Source organism: Macrobrachium nipponense, chromosome 29 (assembly GCF_015104395.2).
Source record: "Macrobrachium nipponense isolate FS-2020 chromosome 29, ASM1510439v2, whole genome shotgun sequence".
In the NCBI taxonomy this organism is placed as follows: Eukaryota; Metazoa; Arthropoda; class Malacostraca; order Decapoda; family Palaemonidae; genus Macrobrachium; species Macrobrachium nipponense.
The window spans coordinates 5,199,569-5,218,073 of record NC_061092.1 but is presented as its reverse complement, the minus strand read 5'-3'; the positions used below and the strand labels follow the sequence as shown (position 1 = coordinate 5,218,073).

Sequence of the window (18,505 nt, the reverse complement as noted above, 5' to 3'; positions counted from 1 at the left end):
AGATAAAAATTCCCGTTGAATGATTTACTTAGAACGCGAGGCAAGAGTGAATGAATATAAGTTTTATGCAAAATCACCCAATTAATTTTTTCATTGTTCACCAGCTTCATTGGGTCTCATTCATTTTTCTTGATGAATAACTACTGATGGGAATCTTCCTCATTCTTTCGAAATAGAACTACAAAAGCATCGTATGAAATCCATGGGACAGTTAAACTGTAGTCAGTTATTACCTAACCCATAATCCTCCAATTTTTAAGAAACGTGTATATAGCTTTTTTCGTGGCTTTATTTCCATGGCTGGTCTGGTCACGGATGCTCAGTACCTCTCATTCTCTCAGGTTTGAATGCCCAACCGGTGAACTCTTCGACGAAGGGAAGGCCATGTGTGTCCCACAAGAGGACGTTCAGTGTCCTTATCCTAAAAGCAGCTAGACCGAACCTCTCATGGGATGCAGTGGACTCAAGTCTGTCTCAAGATGAACTCCGTACCTGACCATGGCATGATGACCTTGATAACACTGTATATCATTCTTGGATAAAGATTTGCATTCAAACTGTTTATAGAGAAGTTTCTTAATGTGTAACTTTGTCTCAATAAATATGAATTGCAGCAATGTCAGTCAGTCATTTCATACCAACAATACTACCTTTGAGAGAGAGAGAGAGAGAGAGAGAGAGAGAGAGAGAGAGAGAGAGAGAGAGAGAGAGAGAGATAAGGACTTTGTTTTGAACATTAGTTCAAGATTAAGTTTATATAAAATATGGGTTACAGCTATGCATATATATGTATGTATATGTGTATGCACACACTATATTCACCAGTTAAGAAACCACATTGTCTGACAAGGGCTGACTCAAAGTATAAACCTCATTAGTAGCACGTCGTCCCCTGTAATTATACAAGGCAGTTCACTAATTAATATCCATCGCATTATTAAGAAATTGCAGTTGTTACGTCAAGTCGTGATGTAACCACTGAAGAACAAATGAAATGTTTGTTTTGGCGTTTTGTCGAGGATTTCATTACGCTGTCTCTGTTTCGTCTTCATGATTTTGTAAGTCAGATTTTCTCTGAAATTTGACGGTTTTCATCATAAATTTGTGGGTTTTCGTCAGATTCGTCTAAAATTAAGGTTTTTCGTCTGAAATTTGAGGTTTTTGTCTGAAATTTGAGGTTTTTGTCTGAAATTTGAAGCTTTTCTTCTAAAATTTGAGGTGTTTCGGTGGGCAAACTCCCTGTTACCTTTTTTTTTCTTTTTTTTTACTTGTTAAGAGTCTCATCCGGGGGTTTGCAAATACTGTTGGATTTTCCAAATTCCCCGGGATTTTCAAATCCCCTGTGGTTTTACAGACACCTTAGGGGTTCGTAAATACCCCCAGGTATTTTCCATTACTTTTGGGGCTACAGATACCCTAGGAGTTGTCAAATACCCCAAGGGTTTGCGGCGGTTACTTAGTTTACTGAAGAGACTGTATTCTAATCCGCTTACGCCTTATACTCCTGTTTTACTCTCTCTCTCTCTCAACATCCGGCTGCTACCCGTAAAATCGTGCTAATGAACAGGTCCATAACTGACAGTTTATTTTAACACGGCACCTCTTTATAAGAAAGTGCACCTACACATTCTTCCCCCAGAGAGAGAGAGAGAGAGAGAGAGAGAGAGAGAGAGAGAGAGGTAATGATTTAAAAGATATTTTACATCATAATCCACCAGCAACATTTCGCCTTTCCTTCTCCTTTTGTTTATGTGTTCTCATAGGCCTACACAGATAACTAGGAATATGAATATTATTTGGAAAAAGTTTCGTATCGAATGCAAAAAGAATCACAGGCGATTAGTGTCTGAGAGAAGAACTTATTAGGGACGAAAGTTTTCCAGAAAGTATCTCTTTTAGATGATTATTGGTGAGGTCCGTAAGAAAAATAGTTCAGAAAATATAGCAACAATATTAATACAGAATTGACGGCTGAAATGGACAGATGAGGAATCAGGAGACAAATCCTTATTCATAAAGAACAAGCCTAAGGAGACTGATAATAATAACCACTCAGACTATGGATTTAGCTGAGAAGAAGAAGAAGAAGAAGAAGATTAAGAAGAAAAAAAAAAGGAATCTGGACTCCTGGATTGCCGGGGGACGTCAGAATCAGAAACCTGTCCTGTCTCGGAACCCCAAACTGAGAGGTATTCCTCATTCGGCGATTCCTAAGAGGGGGTTTTAACCCACCACGCGGGGTCTCCCTCTTAGGACTTCTGAGCCGAAAACGACTCTCGGTACACCAAATGTTACGGAGCCTGAAATCGGCTCTGTAACAAATGGAAATCCTGAGGCTCTTCACTTCAGACAATCCAAGAGTCCGCGTGAGCAGCATCCTTTGGATAACTAAGGAACATTTGTTTTGTGTTTTGAAAGACTGAATCATTTTATGTAATATATGTAACGATTTCAGTAACTTTCTAACAGTTGATTTGTGTTATGTTTTATATTCAAGCTTTCTTTCAGACCAAATATTACTATTATCAATGGACACACATTTTTAAAGGATTTTCATGAACCAAATATATCCATATCAGCCACTAAATCATTTCGAGGATTCTTGAATTATCTGTGACATCATCATGTTGCAAAGGAGACTTGCAATGGCTCCGGAACTCTGGGAGAAGTTTCTCACCTCACTCATCCATTTCTCCTTAAGAAAGTGGGTTGATTAATACCTTAAATATTCATTTGAAGATCAATTAGTGGTCTATTAAAGGAATATTAACTTTTGTGTATAGTATACATAATATTTCTTTCTGATACAAGTATTGAAAATATCACTGATAAGCAGATTCTCATAATTTAGCATAATATTCTCTTATCCGAGCTGTTACAGATATTACCCAGATAAGTACTCTTGTAAGCGTTGTATTTCTTAAGAATATTTTTAATGATCATAATTTTAATTATGATGGCTAATTATATCACACAATATTATTTGGAAGCTGTCGAACTCGCATGGCATCAGGGAGCAAAGGCTCTCTGATACAGCCTAGTGTCTTTGACGCTAGGCAACTTCATCAATCAATCAATATAGATAAGCTAAACCTCATTCAAGGGATTCTTTCCCTGCAATGTCTACCCTTCCCAATGGTGGGTGGGCCACGGGTTGTGTTTGGGTGGGTCACAGAAACTTTTCTAAGGAATATCCCTTAATGTCACTAACACCATTTTTGGGAATTTGGGATACTCACTAAATACTCCTCTGTCTGCTGGGCGGTGGTTCGAACCCAAGAGAGGATGAAATTATCATCAACTAGAAGATTCTCCTTCCGTTTACACACACACACACACACATATATATATATACATATATATTTGTGTGTGTGTGTATACTCTGTTTTTTCCATCTGTCCATCTGCCTGTGATTGTTTGCGCATGGTAACATGGCGTCCCAGGCTTTAAATAATATCCTATTTCGAATATTAGCGGTGTAATTCGTATACAGTAAATTATTACAACACTTTTCAGTTGCAAATGTACACCCAGATATCCTTTTATTTACCTAAAACTTACACAAAGCATAAGTATTGGAAGCCCGGGACGCAGTGTTCCCATGCGCGATCACCACAGGCGGATGGACAGATGGAAAAAAACAGAGTATAAGTGTATATAAGTACATATATAAATATATATATATATATATATATATATATATATATATATATATATATTTATATATATATATATATATATATATATATATATATATATATATATATATGTGAGTGTGTGTTTATATATTGTTAAGAGTATTGCATTTATGTTTGGAGTATTGAATTTATGTAAATAAAGTATTTTTGTAGTGTGGATTGTAAATGTTTTGTAGTTCATATTTTTCCCATGTCTGTGTTGTCCTTGCGTGTTGTTTGGGTGTTTGTATTCCTCAGTCCTTGGATTGTTTACTTCGGCCATTGGAGCACCACCAGGGATTGAGATTTCTTGGATTTGTCATAGTGTTAATAACCCTGGATTATATCTAAAAGTGTTACATTATTTGTACTTGCTAATTTGTAAGTATTACTATATTGCATTTAAGGTTCTGTTGACGCTTGCTGGGTATGTGTGTATTTTCTGCATTTTATTGTTTAATATTTACGTATTTCCTGTATTATCTACAGTGTATTGATAATCGATTTTAATTGTTACTTACCTGCTTGTTTTGGCTCCATTTGTCGTAATGCTGTACAATGTTAATGTTCCTGGAGTTTCGTTAATTTACATTCGTTATTGCTTTAGTTTCATTATTCTCGTTATCATCGTAATCCTTATCTTTATATTGGACCTTTAATCAATTTTAAGTAAAATAACAAAATTTCGTAGTGTTTACCTTATCCCGTGTTATTATATATTTACTCGTATATCATACTTAAATTTTAATGCTATTTAAATTTGTTTGGATAAGAGCTCTATTATCAAAAATAAGTTAAGTTAATGGCATCATTAAATGTCTTATTATTTATTGTCTATGGCCGTTTGGAGCTCCGCTTCGTACTTGCATCAGTGAAAATGCAGGAAAGAGTATTAAGAGGCGAATGGTCGTAACATTTTGGGGGCCTGTCCGGGATTTGTTTTGCCGAGTAAATCAAAGTGACCGGTATAAGCTAAAGTTATTTTGAGGGGTTTTGCATAATTTTATTTTTTGTATAATGATCTGAATAACTAAAATTTGTGCACGAATTTATTCTAGGAAGTGGTCATAAATTTATTTTTCCGTATGTTTATTAGTATTTTGCCGTGAAGTGAAGTGTTAATGTTAAAAATACGGCGCTGTGCACGTTAAGAACAATCGGATTACGTACTAAGAGTAATTTTTGTTTGTTAAAGTGAATGCTTTCGCTCATTTTACTTTGTTTACATTTTAAAGTTAAAATCTTCTCTATCGTATATACGTTTTGAAGTTAAAATTTTCTCTATTGTATAGTTTTGAATATGGATCCTTTCAGCATTAGTGATTTTGCTAGTAACCCAAGTGTGCATTATTTGCGTAATCATCGTATGAGAAAGGATGACTGGATTGCTATTGCAGTGAAGTATGACTTTTCTGTTAAAAAGGTGTGGAGGAAATCTCAGATTAAGAATTTTGTTGTTAATGCTTTGGTTGAGACGGAGACTTTGCCTGAGGAAGCTTTTGATTTATTAGATGAAGAGGGATCCCAGTTAACTCTCAAGCAGGTAGAATTGCAGTATGCTCGTGAAAAAGAGGAGAGAGATAGACAAGAGAGGAGAGAGCGTGAGGAGTTGGAGAGGAAAGAGCGGAGAGAGCGTGAAGAGTTAGAGAGGAAGGATAGGAGAGAGCGAGAGGAAAGAGAGCACAGATATCAATTAGAGCTGTTGGAGAAAAAGAGAACGATAAAAGATAACGTGAGCCAAGGCGATGAAAGTGAACAGGTAATTGATGTTGTTAAGGCTTCTAAAATGATTCAGTTGTTTGATGAAGCGGATCCAGACGAGTTCTTTATGCTTTTTGAAAGACTTGCGCTTAATTTGAAGTGGCCTAAGCGTTTATGGCCCGTAATTTTGCAGCCGTCATTAAAGGGTAAAGCTAGAACAGTTTTCTTGTCGTTAACATCTAGTGAGAGTAATGATTACGACTTTACTAAGGATAGTATCCTGAAAGCCTATGAGCTTACGGCTGAATATTATCGTCTCAAGTTTCGTAGATATAAGAAGTTTGATTCACATTCATACATTGAATATTCACATAATCTTGTTAAATTACATGATAAATGGTTTACAGCAGCAAGTGTCACTACCTTAGATGAATATAGGGAGCTCATTTTACTTGAACAGTTTATTAGAGGTGTTCCTATTGATGTTCAGAGATACCTATTTGAGCGTGAGGTTACAACTTTACAAAGAGCAGCTGTGTTAGCTGAGAATTACAGTTTAATTAAACCACATCAACAAAGTCAAAGACAATCCAAGAAATCTCCAGGTAACTGTATGAGAGAAGAAATCCTCTGGCTCATACAGTAGAAGTCAGTCTGAGGTTAGTGTTACAAATGTAACCAGCTTGGTCACATGAAGGCAAGATGTCCTAGTAATTATAAGGAGGGGAAGAGAGAATCTTCGGGATCAAATATGGCAATTAGGAAGGTATGGCAGGAAATTCCTGTTTCTCATTGTGATAGGTTAGATAATGAGTTTGCTCCTTTCAAGTTTGATGGGGTTGTGTCAGTGTCAGATGACCTAGGTAAAAGTGTGCCTGTTAGGATAGTACGGGACACTTGTTCTTCTAATAGTCTAATTGTAAAAGAAAAGGTTCCTGGATTGGAAAAGACTTTTACATCAGATAGACTGGTTGTTAGGAGTTTGGGTGGACTGGTAACAGTTCCCTTGTGTAGGTTATATCTGCATTGTGGTTTATTAACTCGTTATGTCACAGTTGGGGTGGTGGATGAATTGCCTATTCAAGGTGTTGATTTTCTTATGGGGAACGACTTGGCAGGAGGGAAGGTTGTACCTAGTCCCATAGTTGTTGACACTCCATTAGAGGTAAGCCCTGTAGAAGATCCAGTATTGTATCCTTCTTGTGTTGTACAGCGTAGCAGAAGTCTGGCTGTGGTAGAAATCCCACGAGAGCGTGGAACAGATGTGACTAAGGACGTCAATGTAAGTACTACTTCAGGTACTGAAGAAAAAGATGCTGTTGGTACAGTTGACGTAGATATCAATATTGATAGTTTATTCCAAACTGATAGTTTTGAAGGTAATGTAAAAGAGAAAGAAAGTGTGCTAGATGGCGACGAGGATGAAACTAAGTTTGGTTTGAAGACTGGTAACATAGTATTGGTAAATACTCTGAAGCCAGTTGAAAATGAAATTAATTTAAGTAATGTTTCTGATTGCTCTGATAATCTTTTTTGATATGAAATGTTTCTGACATTATAAAAGCTCAACAGGAAGATTTGTCTTTGCAGTCTATTTACAGTGAAGTTGTTGCAGAAGACCAGATCAATATGGAGCCAGTATGCTATTACTTGAGGAATGGACTACTAATGAGAAAGTTCAGATCTTTGCATACTCCGGCAAGTTCAACTTGGGAAATCAGGAATCAGATTGTCATTCCAGCGAGCCTAAGGCAAAAAGTATTACACATGGCACATAATGTATCTTCTTCACACTTAGGAATAAGGAAGACTTTGAGTGCAGTTCTTAAACTCTTTTACTGGCCTGGTATAAGGAAAAGTGTCACAGAGTACTGTAAGTCTTGTGCAGTATGTCAGCTGGTTGGTAAGCCGAATCAGATAATAAAACCTGCCCCTTTACAGCCTATCCCTGTTTTACCTGAGCCTTTTGACAAAGTCATATTAGATTGTGTGGGTCCTTTACCCAAAAGTAAGAAGCAGAATCAATATATGATTACAATGATGTGCAGTTCCATTCGTTATCCTGATGCCTATCCACTTAGGAACATAAGTTCTAAGACACTGATCCCAGTTTTATAAAATTTTTCACTCAGTATGGTATCCCCAACGATTATCCAGACTGATAGAGTAAGTAACTTTACCTCTGATTTATTTAGACAGGTTATGGCAGCTATGAGCATTAAACATACTTTGTCCTCAGTATACCACCCAGAGAGTCAAGGAGCCCTGGAACGATTCCATCAGACGCTGAAGGATGCCCTTACGAAGTACTGTCAGGAACATCAGACAGACTGGGATGAAGGATTACCATTCGTGTTGTATGCCATCCGCAACACTCAACAAGAAAGTCTTGGATATTCCCCAGCCGAGTTGTTATATGGAAGGAAAGTGAGAGGTCCTTTGGAGATACTCTATGACATGTGGACGGATCAGTCGAAAGAGGTAACATTAGGAGATTATGCTAAGAACTTACAAGGTAAGCTAGAGAGCTCTCGTAAATTTGCACATGACAATCTAAGCATAGCTCAAGATAAGATGAAATTAAATTTTGATAATAAGGCTGAGACACGAAGCTTTAGGCCAGGTGAATCTGTTTTAATGCTAGTACCCATAAGGAAAACCTTTGAGAATAGATATGAAGGTCCTTATACAGTGATAAGCAGAAACAAGGATAATTATGTCATCTCTACTCCGGGAAAGAGAAAAAGCGAGAAGATGGTACATATAAACCTACTAAAAAAGTTTGAGACCCAATGTGACAATGTCAGCTTGATTTGCAAGTCATCTGTGGAAGATAATGTGAAGCTTAATGAAGCAGGTTTTCCAGATCGAAGTAAAAGCATACCTCTAAATAATACACTTGCATTAAATAACATTGACTGTAAACTTAATCATCTTTCATCTCAACAGGCTAGTGACTTGAAAAAGTTATTGGAACTTTTTCCAGAGATCTGTGGAGATGTGCCTGTCCAGACATCAATGCTAGATTATCAGCTAGAACTTAAGCCAGGTACAGTACCTCAGAAGAGTGCCCCATATCGAGTTTCCCCTCAAAAGAGAGCCATACTAAAGAAGGAAACTGACTTTTTGCTACAACATGGTTTTGCGGAGCCAAGTATTAGTCCTTGGGCATCGCCATGTGTTTTAGTTGAGAAACCAGATGGCTCCTATAGACTCTGCACTGACTTTAGAAGACTAAATGAGGGTAACTGTATCTTGATTCTATCCATTACCAAGGGTGGATGACCTCATAGATCTGGTAAGCAATGCTGTATATGTTTCAAAGATTGATTTATTAAGAGGTTATTATCAAGTCCCATTAGCAGATAACACAAAACCCCTGACAGCATTTACTACTCCAGATGGCCTATATCAATATACAGTCCTTCCATTTGGACTTAAGAATGCTCCTGCAGTTTTTCAAAGATTGATGGATCAAGTAATCCAGCGATATGCCTGGTGTTAGAGTGTATCCTTGATGACATTGTTGTATTTTCAGAGGATACTTGGGCTGGACCATCTTTCTATGCTGAAGGATTTATTTAGCAGGTTAAGACAGGCTTGTTTGACAATCAACTTAACCAAGAGTGATTTCGGCCATGCAAAGCTACAATACCTTGGGTATATGATTGGCAGCGGCGAGGTATCCCCAGTTGCAGCCAAAGTAGACGCCATCACCAAGCTAAGCTGCCCAAGTTCCAGACGTGAAGTAAGAAAATTCCTTGGGATGGTGGGCTACTATAGAAAGTTTTGTAAGAACTTCTCTGAAGTAGTAGCCCCATTAACGGACTTAACCAGCAGCAAAGACTAAGTTCGTTTGGACACCAGTTTGTGAGGAAGCCTTTCGACGAGCCCAAAGATTTCCTAGCCAGTAGCCCTGTCCTGAAGGCTCCTGACTTTGGCTCTCCCTTTGCTGTCGAGGTCGACGCTAGTGATCATGGAATAGGCGCTGTACTCCTGCAGAAAGGGCCAGATGACATGCAGCATCCCGTTGCTTACATGTCGAAGAAACTCAAAAATCATCAGCGAGGTTACTCTACAATCGAAAAGGAAGCACTTGCTCTTTTGACTGCATTGGAGCACTTCGAAGTTTATCTTTCTGGCAGTCCTGCTCCCATATTAGTCTTCACAGATCATGAGCCACTAAAGTTTGTAGGCCGGATGAGAACCAAAAATAAAAGGCTCATGAAGTGGTGGTTATCTTTGCAGCAGTTTGATCTAAAGATCCAGCACATCCGTGGACAGGATAACCTTCGAGCAGACATTTTATCGCGCTGTAGTAACTAACTCGACAGGTTGGTCGAAAATCTTTAATATAGAGTTTTCGACTTAAGGAGGGGGATGTTAAGAGTATTGCATTTATGTTTGGAGTATTGAATTTATGTAAATAAAGTATTTTTGTAGTGTGGATTGTAAATGTTTTGTAGTTCATATTTTTCCCATGTCTGTGTTGTCCTTGCGTGTTGTTTGGGTGTTTGTATTCCTCAGTCCTTGGATTGTTTACTTCGGCCATTGGAGCACCACCAGGGATTGAGATTTCTTGGATTTGTCATAGTGTTAATAACCCTGGATTATATCTAAAAGTGTTACATTATTTGTACTTGCTAATTTGTAAGTATTACTATATTGCATTTAAGGTTCTGTTGACGCTTGCTGGGTATGTGTGTATTTTCTGCATTTTATTGTTTAATATTTACGTTATTTCCTGTATTATCTACAGTGTATTGATAATCGATTTAATTGTTACTTACCTGCTTGTTTTGCTCATTTGTCGTAATGCTGTACAATGTTAATGTTCCTGGAGTTTCGTTAATTTACATTCGTTATTGCTTTAGTTTCATTATTCTCGTTATCATCGTAATCCTTATCTTTATATTGGACCTTTAATCAATTTAAGGTTAAAATAACAAAATTTCGTAGTGTTTACCTTATCCCGTGTTATTATATATTTACTCGTATATCATACTTAAATTTAATGCTATTTAAATTTGGATAAGAGCTCTATTATAAAAATAAGTTAAGTTAAGGCATCATTAAATGTCTTATTATTTATTGTCTATGGCCGTTTGGAGCTCCGCTTCGTACTTGCATCAGTGAAAATGCAGGAAAGAGTATTAAGAGGCGAATGGTCGTAACAATATATATATATATATATATATATATATATATATATATATATATATATATATATATGTGTGTGTGTGTTTGTGTGTGTGTATATATTTATATATATATATATATATATATATATATATATATATATATATATACATATACATACATATCATACATACATATATATATATATATATATATATATATATATATATAATGTATATATATAATATATATTTATTTGATATATATATATATATATATATATATATATATATATATAACCATTATGGGTTCGAACCTAACTTGTATAAAAATAAACCTTTCATTTCTTCTCCAATATCAAGGTTTCTGGGTAGTAAGATGTGTTAGCTGCTTTAAGTGATTTTCAAGAGAAAAGAGAAAAATAAGGAAAAGAAAGTCTCCGTGACCCACTCTAAGACATCCCGTTGCACATAGTACAAGTTGAGAATACAGTGAATTAGGTTTACTTTATGTTTATTGATTGATTGATGAGGTTGCCTAGCGTCAAAGACACTAGGCAGCATCAGAGAGCTTATGCTCCCTGATGCCACACCACTTCGACAGCTTTCCAAATAATATTGTGTGATATAATTATCCATCACAATTAAAATTATGATCATTAAAAATATTGAGAAACACGTCGCTTCCACGAGTACTTATTTGGGTCATATTTTTCAAAAACCTGATAGGAGAAAATAATGCTAATTTATGAGAAACTGCTTACCAGTGATATTTTCATTACTTGTATTAGACAGAAATGTTATTTATGCTTCAAATAAAACTTAACATCCCTTTAATATACGACTAATTGAGTTTTAAATGAATATTGAAGGGATCCTTCAACCCTCAGTCTTAAGGAGAATGGGATGAGTGGGGTGAAAAACTTCTCTCAGAGTTCCAGAGTCATTGTAAGTCTCTTTGGCAACATGGTGACATCACAGAGGCTTCGGGACTCCTCAAAGGATGTGGTTATCGGTAATGGATGTCCCTTTGTTCTTAAAAATCCTTTAAAACACTTTTACACTTACAATAATGTATGGTCCTTCATTTGTTCCTTTGTCTCTCGTGTCTTCTTGAACGCCGTCCCATCTTCCTCTCTCAGGCCTTCCTAGTCTTCGTATCCCTAACTCTTACATTTCAATTAGTGGTGTATTTAAGGAATGTTAATTTTATTTAAAGCATAAATAACATTTCTTTCTAATACAATTTAGTGAAATATCACTGTAGCAGGTCTCATAAAAATTTTAGCATAATTTTCTCATATCGATATTTTATGAAAAATATAACCCAAATAAGTACTCGTGGAAGCACCGTGTTTCTCAAGAATATTTTTAATGATCATAATTTTAATTATGATGGTTAATTATATCACACAATATTATTTGGAAAGCTGTTGAAGTCGCATGGCACCTCTGAAGCCGCCTAGTGTCTTTGACGCTAGGCAACCTCATCAATCAATCAATAAACAGAACATATACCTTATTCAAGGGCATCTTACCCTGTAAGGTCTCCCCTTCCCAATTTACTTAGTCTTTCTTGGTCTACCCACTGCCTCAGCTATGATGTCTTTTAACTCCTGAGAAAGTACTTCAGGCCTTCCAAGATTCTCACTCTTTTCGCGATGAAAATCATATGGATTTTTGTTCCAGTTTCTTTTAATTAACAAAGGATTCATCTCTTTAAATGTATTTAGCTCTCCAGGAACGTAAAATGAAGGATGTGCCAGTACCCCTGTCCTCTCTGAAGGTTATAGTCTGGATTCGGGCAATCCATTTTATATCCTCCGAGTCGTTAGCCATGGTTGTATCTAACTCCGTCACTCAGTCTAAGAAATGTAAAATGAAAAATAGCTTAATATTTAGTATATATATATATATATATATATATATTATATATATATATATATATATATATATATATATATATATATATATATATATGAGTCTTATCACATCACCATGATTCATATATATGCATTAAGCTGCAAATGTCCTCTGTCAAATTCGCTCTTCCTCAGAATGAATTGATTTTCATGTATGTTGATAAGAAATTCGATTGTGTATTTGTTTTTTTTCAACACTGGAACCACTGAGATCGTGGGATTCAGGTTTTCCCATTAGAGTTGACTCTTGCTTGTAATAATTAATAATAATAATCAGGGACTGCCTTCCAACACAATTCCATCTGATAATACGAAGCCCAAAAAAGGGCCAGTAATTAAAATGTTCCAGATACCCAAAACAAACCCCACGTAGACTTAACATGCTCTGGAATCAGAGGAAATTCATTAGAGGGAAGAAACAGACCAATTCCCATAAGATATCAACGAAAATTGTCTTAGTTATGTCCTCGTTAATGACAACATCCCAACCATAACAGCAGTCATTATCTCCACCTATTTTTCCCTCTGGTTGGCTTCCTTGACTAGGGAATTACAGTTATCTTGTAGGACTCTCCTTGGCCCTTTGTTGGTATTGAACTCTGCATTAATGGTTAACGGACGTTACTGCTTTGGCATTAGTCTCCAGTGTTGAAGTAATTACCTTTCATTTTCCTGGGACATTTACTAAGAAGTTGTGTTGCCACTAAACATTTACTGCCCCTTCAGTTGGCTTTCACCATTAAGTCTCCAACCTCTTATCCCTTGCATGTTCAATAGAGAGAGAGAGAGAGAGAGAGAGAGAGTTTTCTCTATAGTATTGGTTATGAAACTATAAATGCTTGAGGGAATTAGAATCCCACCTTCCCTTATATTAAATGTCAACGAAAATTGGAAGAAAAAGATAGATAGATGAACAGATAATATATAGTGAGGTCGATAGATATATAGGTATTCCAAATAACATATATTATGATATATCATACAGCTCGATAAGAGTTTGTGTGTGTGTGGGAGAGAGAGAGAGAGGAGAGAGAGAGAGAGAGTTCACTCGTGTGTCCCATTCCCCTTCAGGCGGGAAGGAATTTGTTGGACAGAGGAACTGGGAATTTCGGACTACCGTGCTGTAGGTAGGAACTGCGGCCGAAGGTCGCGGAATTGAAGGTTGGTCAACTTTTATTGTCGTCTCCAATGGAATTGGTGTCTGCTTTTGCTTCTGTGGGGAAGCAATTCCTTATTTATTCTTAATTTGTTTCTTCTCTTGTTTCGTTCAGTTCGTTAAGTTGCTTTCTACATTTCTTTTTCGTTGTTTCCTCATAAATATATTGTTAGGTATTCATGTTTTATATTTTATTACATTCCCATTTTTGCGTGAATGAATTTTCTTACGAATTAATTTATGCAGCTATTATTTTTATTTCGTAATTCTCATTTTCAGTAGAGGGAAGATCCACCAGTCATTTTATTTTATTATTTTTGTGCAATATTTCTTCTTTAAGTTTTATTCCTTCTTTGAATATCAATTATGTAGTCCACTTTTGTTGTTGTCATATTTCATTCAACATTTGGACGTTTCACTGATCGCTCCTCTCCTGACTATTATTAATCTGAGTTTGAAAAACCAAGGCAAACTTCTTTTTTTCATTTTTTATTTGACGGCTTCCCATCCCATTTTATATGGTGTAAATATAAATGTTTTTATCTTTAAACCACTAATTTAAAAAAAAAACTAAACCAGTGATCTAAAAATAAAAATAAAACTTATCAGTAATTAAAAGTTAAAAAAAATTGTCAAAATAAACTTGACTAACTTTGTCGAAATCTTTGGTTTAATTTTGAAGCAAAATTGCTCTCAGGATTAGTGTCGTTTCCTAGAAAGTGAGTCTCATGAATCTCTCCTGACAAAAAATAAATTACATTTATAGAAAACAATTAAACAGGTCTATGTCTAGGATTTAATTTCAAGCCTTACAAAAAAGCTAAAAAAAGCAGAAAAAAAACTTTCAAAAACGAACAACTATTATATACTTAAATACATCATTTCTTTCTTCTCTAATTAAACCTTTTCTTCTTTGTCTCTTTGATAATATCTTTCCAAAATAACATTTTTCTTATGGTTAATTTTCTGGATGAAACCTTATACTGTAAATTGCTTTTAAGTATTATGAATTGATTCTTCAACTAAGTTAACTGTACAAGTTTATCTCCAGCAGACTTCTCTAAACAGGCCTTAAGTATAACTGCATAAGAATGAGATCTTATGTTGTCATTGTTCATCGGCACGTAATAGAACTACACAACATCAAAAGTTTTATAATTTGTTTTCTGTTAGAGGATGCTTTCACACTTAACGGAAGATCACGTCTATTTTATTATATAATGACCATATCTTCAGATGAACGAATGTTTATTTGTTTATTATATTTCATCAATAAATATTTTTACTTATATTTCAAACAGAGTACTTTCTAGAGAACAAGAATTATTTCTTGATACTAAAAGAAGGTCGTTTATTCTATTCTATCTGTATTATAAAGCAATGATGCTTTAAAAAAAGAATGTTTCATAAAATAAAGTAAGGTTATATTATATAACCTATAAGAAAATACATTCAAAAGACAAAATGTGAAACGTTTCAAAGACTGAGAAATCCTAATAGAACACAGAAGGACCTGTACACCAAATCTCCAAAACTGGAACTCACTAAAAATTACAGTTATGAAATATACATACAGTTTATTGAAGGAAAATTCAAAGATATTTTACATCATAATCCACCAGCAACATTTCGCCTTTCCTCCTCCTTTTGTTTCTGTGTTCTCGTAGGCCTACACAGATAACTAGGAATATAAATATTATTTGAAAAAAGTTTCGTATCGAATGCAACAAGAATCACAGGAGATTAGTGTCTGAGAGAAGAACTTATTAGGGACGAAAGTTTTCCAGAAAGTATCTCTTTTAGATGATTATTGGTGAGGTCTATAAGAAAAATAGTTCAGAAAATATAGCAACAATATTAATACCGAATTGTCGGCTGAAACATAAGACAGATAGATTTTCATGCCTATGATATTATTATTGCTCAGGAGCAGGGTTGCCAGGTTGGCAACTTTGGTGCCAAAATCCTGAAAGCTGGAAATTTTCTTAGGTGGTGGCAACAGAATTTTGTGGTTAGCAAACTACCACCTAAATTGGTAACTTGTTGGCAACTTTTTGTTATCAAAAATATATTGTGCTTTTCTGAACGATTGTTGCAAAAATTTCTACTGCAAAGTTTCACAATTATGCTTTGCCGCTTACCATCAACAGCCAGAATATTTTGAATCAACTTCTTTGCCAATGCAAAGGGTGAACTTCCACTCTGACCTGAGTAATCAGAAATTAAGAACGAACGTTTTTTGCCGCCACGGCCACGTTTATTGTGTTTGTGTTGGAGAGTTGCTGTGATATTTTGCTTAATTTCATAGAGTTGTAAGTGATATTACTACGATTAGTGTTGTGTCTGTGTGTATGTATCTTCCTTTTCTAGATAACAGGATCATAAAAATTGACGTAGACATGTAAGGGCGTATGCCTTTTTGTCGATTTACGCAGCATATGACGTTTGAATTATAGGCCTATCTTATATTCAACTGTTTTATTTTGGTTGGGTTGTGTATTCTTGTTTTTTGTTGCTGCTGTTATGTGCTTGTAGTGTCTTCGAAAATTTTTTCATAAGGTATCCTAACATTGCAGAAAAAGAACATAGACCTATTCATAAAATATTGGCGCAAAGAATTATCCGCCTACTCTTAACTGTAGAATATTCTCCTAACAACAAAGAGAGAGAGAGAGAGAGAGACTGACTCAATAAGAATGCCCCGAAACCAAATGATTCATGGGCTAATCGCAGTCGCAGACTGGTTGGGATCATCTCATACATAACTTTCATCTGTCATAACATTTTTCTGTTAAGTATCTTTTATGATGCCTTCCTACCATAGCCTTCATTCTCATAGAAACGCTACAGCAGCCTTTATATTTACTCGTCACAGGGAATATAATTTATCCCTTTAGTAAATATATTGTCAGTATAGTTCATTGAAAGCAGTTTGATAGTTGGTGGATGGCTGAGACAGTCCTAAGATTTGGCCATTCACGCATATATGTGTATGTGCTCTTGCTTATAAGTGTACATTCCACTTTTGCATATACATTATATATCGAGGAGTTGAAAGTTTCAACTGGAAACTACTATATAAATAACAAGGTAGCCTTCCTTATTTCCAACAGATATGGGTAGAAAACCATTTGCAATAAGAAATTGACGTGTAGGCCCATGCCCTGTCCTTTTCTCAAAATATAAGAATTTTATGTGTAGGTCTAAGCCTCGACATTGCCTCAAAATATAAGAATTTGATGAGTAGGCCTATCCCCTGTCAATGCCTCAAAATATAAGAATTTGACGTGTAGGCCTAAGCCCTCTCATTGCCTCAAAATATAAGAATTTGTTGTGTAGGCCTAAGCACTCGCATTGCCTCCAAATATAAGAATTTGACGAGTAGGGCTAAGCCCTCTCATTGCCTCAAAATATAAGAAGTTGTTGTGTCGGCCTAAGCACTCGCTTTGCCTCCAAATATAAGAATTTGACGAGTAGGCCTAAGCCCTGTCATTGCCATAAAATATAAGAATTTGACGTGTAGGCCTAAGCCCTATCATTGCCTAAAAATATATGAATTTGACGTGAAGGCCTATGCCACGTCATTGCCTCAAAATATAAGAATTTCACACGTAGGCCTAAGCCCTGTCATTGCCTCAAAATATAAGTATTTGACGTGTAGGCCTAAGCCCTGTCATTGCCTCAAAATATAAGAATTTGACTTGTAGGCCTAAGCCCTGTCATTGCCTCAAAATATATGAATTTGACGTGTAGGCCTAAGCCCTGTCATTAACACAAAAGGTATTTCAACAAAATGGATACAGACTCCCACTACTGTTTATTTATCTCATCCTCACTGGTAGCTAATAGATAGATAGATATATCTTAATGTGATAACACATTTGAATTTTGGTAGGAATAATGGAAAATCAGCTGTTGTTACTTATTGGGGCTTGGGGCGTGAGGGGGGACAAGTTGAGTCTATGGGGGACAGTTGCCCCCCATAGCCCCTCCTCCCTAAATGACGCCCTTACTGGGACAATAAAAGCAAATCTAAAACTACTATTTGTATCAGTACAAAGTTTCAACACAACGATGTATAATACCCTATGAAATTCAAGTTTCTCTCATTTTATGGCGAATGCAGAGGTAACTAAGAGAAAATGCATATGAGGAAGAATGTTTTTGGCTAAATTAATTAAGGCTTTTTAGTGGAAAAAGGAGGTTGGCAACTTTTGTCAACTGTTCCAGCAATCATTGGCAACTTTTAGTCTAGGAAATCTGGCAACCCTGTTCAGGAGACAAATCCTTATTCATAAAGAACAAGCCTAAGGAGACTGATAAAAATAACCACCAGGCTATGGATTTAGCTGAGAAGAAGAAGAAAAAAAAGAAGAAAAAGGAATCTGGACTCCTGGATTACCGGGGGACATCAGAATCAGAAACCTGTCCTGTCTCGGAACCCCAAACCAAGAGGTAGTCCTCATTCGGCGATTCCTAAGAGGGGGCTTTGACCCACCACGCGGGGTCTCCCTCTTAGGACTTCTGAACCGAAAACGACTCTCGGGACACCAAATGTTACGGAGCCTGAAATCGGCTCCATAACAAATGGAAGACCCAAGGCTCTTTACTTCTGACAATCCAAGAGTCGGAATGAGCAGCATCCTTTGGATGACTAAGGAACATTTGTTTTGTGTTTTGAAAGACTGAATCATTTTATGTAATATATGTAACGATTTCAGTAACTCTGTAACAGTTGATTTGTGTTATGTTTTATATTTAGGCTTTCTTTCAGACCAAATATTACTATTATCAATGGACACACGTTTTCAAGGATTTTCATGAACCAAATATATCCATATTGGCAACAACATCATTTCAAGGGATCTTGAAGTATCTGTGACGTCATCATGTTGCCAAAGAGACTTGCAA

General features: G+C 36.0%; 1 protein-coding gene across 3 annotated transcripts in view; it reads left to right on the top strand.

The window, feature by feature from the left end:
* Window positions 1–18,505, top strand: part of LOC135206058 (uncharacterized) — a 57,190-nt gene that overhangs the window by 2,972 nt on the left and 35,713 nt on the right. For 2 of the 3 annotated variants that reach the window (XM_064237251.1, XM_064237250.1), the window contains one exon: window positions 342–617. The exons of the other annotated variant lie outside the window; for it this stretch is intronic. In XM_064237251.1, the coding sequence (XP_064093321.1) occupies window positions 342–435 (94 nt within the window). In that variant the 3' untranslated portion in view covers window positions 436–617. Of the gene's footprint in view, window positions 1–341; window positions 618–18,505 lie in introns of those variants that run through there. 3 annotated transcript variants of the gene reach the window in all.